Source organism: Salvelinus sp. IW2-2015, linkage group LG6.1 (genome assembly GCF_002910315.2).
Source record: "Salvelinus sp. IW2-2015 linkage group LG6.1, ASM291031v2, whole genome shotgun sequence".
Taxonomy (NCBI): Eukaryota; Metazoa; Chordata; class Actinopteri; order Salmoniformes; family Salmonidae; genus Salvelinus; species Salvelinus sp. IW2-2015.
Genome location: NC_036845.1, coordinates 9,095,999 through 9,100,196, shown reverse-complemented (window position 1 = coordinate 9,100,196; position 4,198 = coordinate 9,095,999). Strand labels below are relative to the sequence as shown.

At 40.4% G+C, this 4,198-nt stretch overlaps 1 protein-coding gene across 2 annotated transcripts in view; it reads left to right on the top strand.

Moving 5' to 3' along the window:
- Positions 1 to 3,933, top strand: part of LOC111965006 (DNA-directed RNA polymerase III subunit RPC7-like) — a 737,315-nt gene extending 733,382 nt beyond the window's left edge. The window contains exons 2-8 of one of the 2 annotated variants that reach the window (XM_070443996.1): positions 200 to 452; positions 751 to 880; positions 1,221 to 1,289; positions 1,738 to 1,794; positions 2,358 to 2,446; positions 2,683 to 2,799; positions 3,236 to 3,933. In XM_070443996.1, coding sequence (XP_070300097.1) covers positions 327 to 452; positions 751 to 880; positions 1,221 to 1,289; positions 1,738 to 1,794; positions 2,358 to 2,446; positions 2,683 to 2,799; positions 3,236 to 3,322 — 675 coding nt within the window. In that variant the 5' untranslated portion in view covers positions 200 to 326 and the 3' untranslated portion in view covers positions 3,323 to 3,933. Of the gene's footprint in view, positions 1 to 184; positions 453 to 750; positions 881 to 1,220; positions 1,290 to 1,737; positions 1,795 to 2,357; positions 2,456 to 2,682; positions 2,800 to 3,235 lie in introns of those variants that run through there. The other variant, XM_023988942.2, reaches the window with a different exon arrangement.
- Positions 3,934 to 4,198: the final 265 nt, after the last annotated feature.

Genomic DNA, 4,198 nt, shown 5'->3' with positions numbered 1-4,198 from the left:
ATTGCTCCCCTTCACAACGTTTTTGTCCTTTTGTTGTGTTGTAGCTATACCCGTTCTTGTTTAGCCCTGGCTATGTGACCTTTGTTATTCACTGCTCATTAGCTAGAGCTAATAGGGTTAGGGTTATTGTCAAATTACAGTTAACAGCAATCATATAGGTGATCATATATGGGCCAGGAGTAAAAGTAAGCTTATATAGCTTTACACAAATAGTTTGGGAAAATAGAAGTGCTATTACTCAGTACTCTTTTAGTGCCCATTGCATTCTTCCTCCCTTGACAGATTTACCTGCGAACCCCCCCCCCACCCCACTGTGTGCTCACTCCATGGCTGGCCTGGGCCGCGGCAGAGGTCGCGGCAAGGGGTACATGAGCTTCAGTATCGAGGCAGTCGGGATTGGGAAAGGGGAGAACCTGCCCCCTTCAATTCTCCAGCCTACACCTCTGTTCCCTGTGAGTAAGGGGTGATGTGACTGACCCTGTAGCTGTCATTTTTCATTTTGGATGCACCTCATTGTTGTCAAATATTGGCTTTATTTAGAGGTTGTTCTCAGTCTTTTCTCCTGATTTTTCTATTTGTCTAAGCAACATCCAGGGCTGACTTTTTTTGTTTAAATGTATTGAGACCGTAAGATATGTGTTTGGTTGGGAGCAAATAAGAGCATGCTATTTTGGAAAAGCTTGCATTGAGCCTTTTGTTGTCGTTTTAAGGACTAGCCTAATATGTGTTATGTTTTTTGTGCACATGTAGCCCATGGAACACAAGCCTGTCCCCTTGGTGATGGGAGAGGAAGCAGAGTACATGTTGGCACTGAAGCAGGAGTTCAGGGGAAACATGAAGACCCTACCATTTTATGTCCGCCCAGCCGTCTCCAAGAAAGGTACTTAAAGCCTGGGAAGACACCATCTCTGTGTGTTAGCGATGAAAAGAGTAATTACAGACATCCAAACGTAGCAGAAATTAGACAGTCAATGTCTTGTCACTGTCAGCAGCTCCAAATGGTGTTATTTTATTAAAATGATACAAGGTTTGGCTGACTTTACCTAAATCAGGGGTGGAAATATTTTTCAATTATGCAATCAAGCAATTATGCTTCGATAAGAACATTTGGGAGCAGCAAATGAGGTAGACATGATAATACACAGAGGCTTTCTTTTCAAATACATGTTTGTTCTTGTACCATGTTTAAGAAATGAATGAGCTTCTTGTCTGACTTCCAGATGTGGAGCGGTATTCTGATAAATATCAGAACAGTGAGCCGTCAGACAACACCCTTGAGTGGAATCCAGGTGAGTCAGCTGCATCATACCTCCAGTTCAAAAAATGTAACTGAAAGGAGATAGAAACTATGGAACATGTATTAGAAGGAGTGCATTGTACGATCTGATTACCAGCATAACACTGTTAAACAGGGATTAATAGAATCAATGATCTAATCCTGAAGCAGTATGAAATCACTCGCTACGCCGCCCCAGAGATGTCAGCCACAATGGAGTGTGAACGGTCCTGATTGAAACTGTCAGGTGACCCAAAGCGTTTCAAATGGGAGAAATTGAGCTGTCGCTCACAATTAGGGTCTGCTGAATAGAGGCTGATTGGGAAAACAATTTGAGGTTTTAGTCCCTCAGGTTTACCGGATGTGAACCAACATTCCATCATTTTGACAAGGTCATTGCTGTGTAAAAACATTATTGTAGCACCTGTGTCTGCTGATTGATTTTTGTTTTTTAACGTCAGACTGGAAAAGGCTACCAAAAGAGCTTCGAATCCGTGTCAAGAAGCCCCTAAAAGAGAGTAAGTGGATGATACAGTGTTGTTTTATACCTCACATTGATTAACTGGACATTTTTGTGAGTGATACAGATTCACTATGAAAGCCCACCCACCATGTGATCACAGAAGGCTATTGCAATAAAAAAAAATCCATTCATTTTGCAGTTCTGTTTAGTTTGCTTCCTGCAGGACTTGATGACATGTACGTTGCTGGTGAAAGACCTGTCTCTTTCAGAGCATATTGCGCCCACATGATTTTTTTCCTTCCTATTTCCTGGGCGGAGTGCTGAAGAGAGAGGTGTCTTCAGAGGAATATTGTGTCTGACTGCTTGTGTCTCCCTAGAGACATGGATGCATCAATTTGCCCTTCTGCTTTGAACAGAAGGATAAGATAAAGTCACTGCTGGTTTACTGACAATGACAATACTGCCTGACTTATACATAAATGATCTGCCATTTTCTATTATGAGATAAATATAGCTTTTGGTTGAATGGCCTTTTAAATGAAAGGAGAGGAGGGGGAATAGATAGAGGGAGTTGGTTTTCACTAATGATTGGCTTTTGTCCCTTTTCGTCTGTTACAGACACCTCTCTTAGTGTGGATACACCAGTGGACCCCAAACCCAGCAAAAAGACCCGGGTGGACAAAGAGGAGATCATCCATAAACTAGAGGTGGGAATAGTAGGTACTCAGCCAGTACATCAGACATTAACTCCATAGTCTGTATTCTATTGACCTCTTTACCACATCTATAGGCATGTAACACAACTCAATCTCAGCACACTAGATAAGGGAAATGTTTCTTGCTGTTAAACCTCAAACTTAATGTAAGCCTGGTGGTGTATTATTTTACTATCAATGTTATTTTTCTTTTAGTTTCTTTTGTATTCATTTGTGTCATATTTCAGACATTGGAGAAAAAAGAGGAGGAAGTGACCTCAGATGAAGAGGAAGGGGAGAAGAAGAAGCAGGAGGAAGAGCAGCAAGATGGGGAGGAGGAGTATGATGAAGAAGAGTTTGAAGAGGTAAGCATCTGTAGCCAATGTTAAATGGCTAGCTAGTAAGCGGTGTGCGCTAGTAGCGTTCAATCGGTGACGTCACCCACTCTGAGACCTGAAGTAATTGTTTCCATTGCTCCGCAGTGACAGGTAACGATGCTTCCTGGGTGGCAGTTGTCATTTCTTTCAGATGGTCCCAGGTTAGGGAAAGGAGAGGGACGGATGCAAAACTGCTACACATTCAAGCTCTTTCTTACTTTTTTCATCTGGTCTCATGCCCCACACAACCTCAGTGAGATAATATCACTTTGACTTGAATCCTTACTAGAGACAATTTCCCCCATACATTTTCCATTGACACCAATGCATGATTTAACAGAAAGTGAGGGTTGCAAACACAGTTCACAAGGTTGTAATGAGCTTATACGTAGCATTTTTTCCCACTCTGATTGTGTTCCCACAGGAGACAGACTATATCATGTCCTACTTTGACAATGGAGAGGAGTTCGGAGGGGACAGTGATGACAACATGGATGAGGCCATTTACTGATACTTTGAAAAACAACAACAACAGAGCATTGAGCATGCCTAGGACCCAAGAGTCCTGGGAAAATATATGTGACACTCCAGAACTGAGAGAGACTCCAAAGCTGAAAGAATGTGCTGTTGTTTTTTGGTCCATCTTGTATACATGGCCTGAAATTATCTTAATTTGACACATGAATCTTCAAAATAACCCAGGCTTCAGTCAGTTCCTGACTTAAAAAATAATCTCAAATTGAGAAGCAGGTTGCACAGTTCAAACCTGCACTAGTTTTAAATGGCTCTTAAGTGTGGTGGTGTTATGGAGAGAGAAGTACGTCAATCTTCTTAAGGTGACATCTTTTCTCCTAACACCAATTATAGTATCATTTCCTAGAGGGTTTTTATCCAATTTTAGAAATGTTAAAGAACTTTAAAGATATAAAATGAAGGTGTTTAATACACCAATTTTAATGTTATGCTGTTGTTTCATGTAGTTTATATGTAGTTCTAAAAAGTTATGTTTTGTAAAACTTTTATATCCATGTAATATCACAATGTTCTCTGTTAAGTTTGTTATGAAAGAGGATTTTACTTAACTTGAAATTCTGAAATAATAAATGGCAGCTAATTTGTAAACCAGGCAGTTTTATTTTCTATGCTACACAAACTGTTTTCCTACTAGAAGCTGTACTAGTTCACCAGATGTCGCATGATAATACTTATTTCACACCAATAGGTGGCGTAGTGCTGAATGTTGAAGCAGCACACAAAGTTATCAGCAATACACCATGCTTGGTCAATACACATATTTACATAACAACTGATATTTTCTGACCTTCATTTTCAATTTTCTGACTGCTATTTGCTGACCTGTAATCAAAGCTGATGAGAATCATCGCTT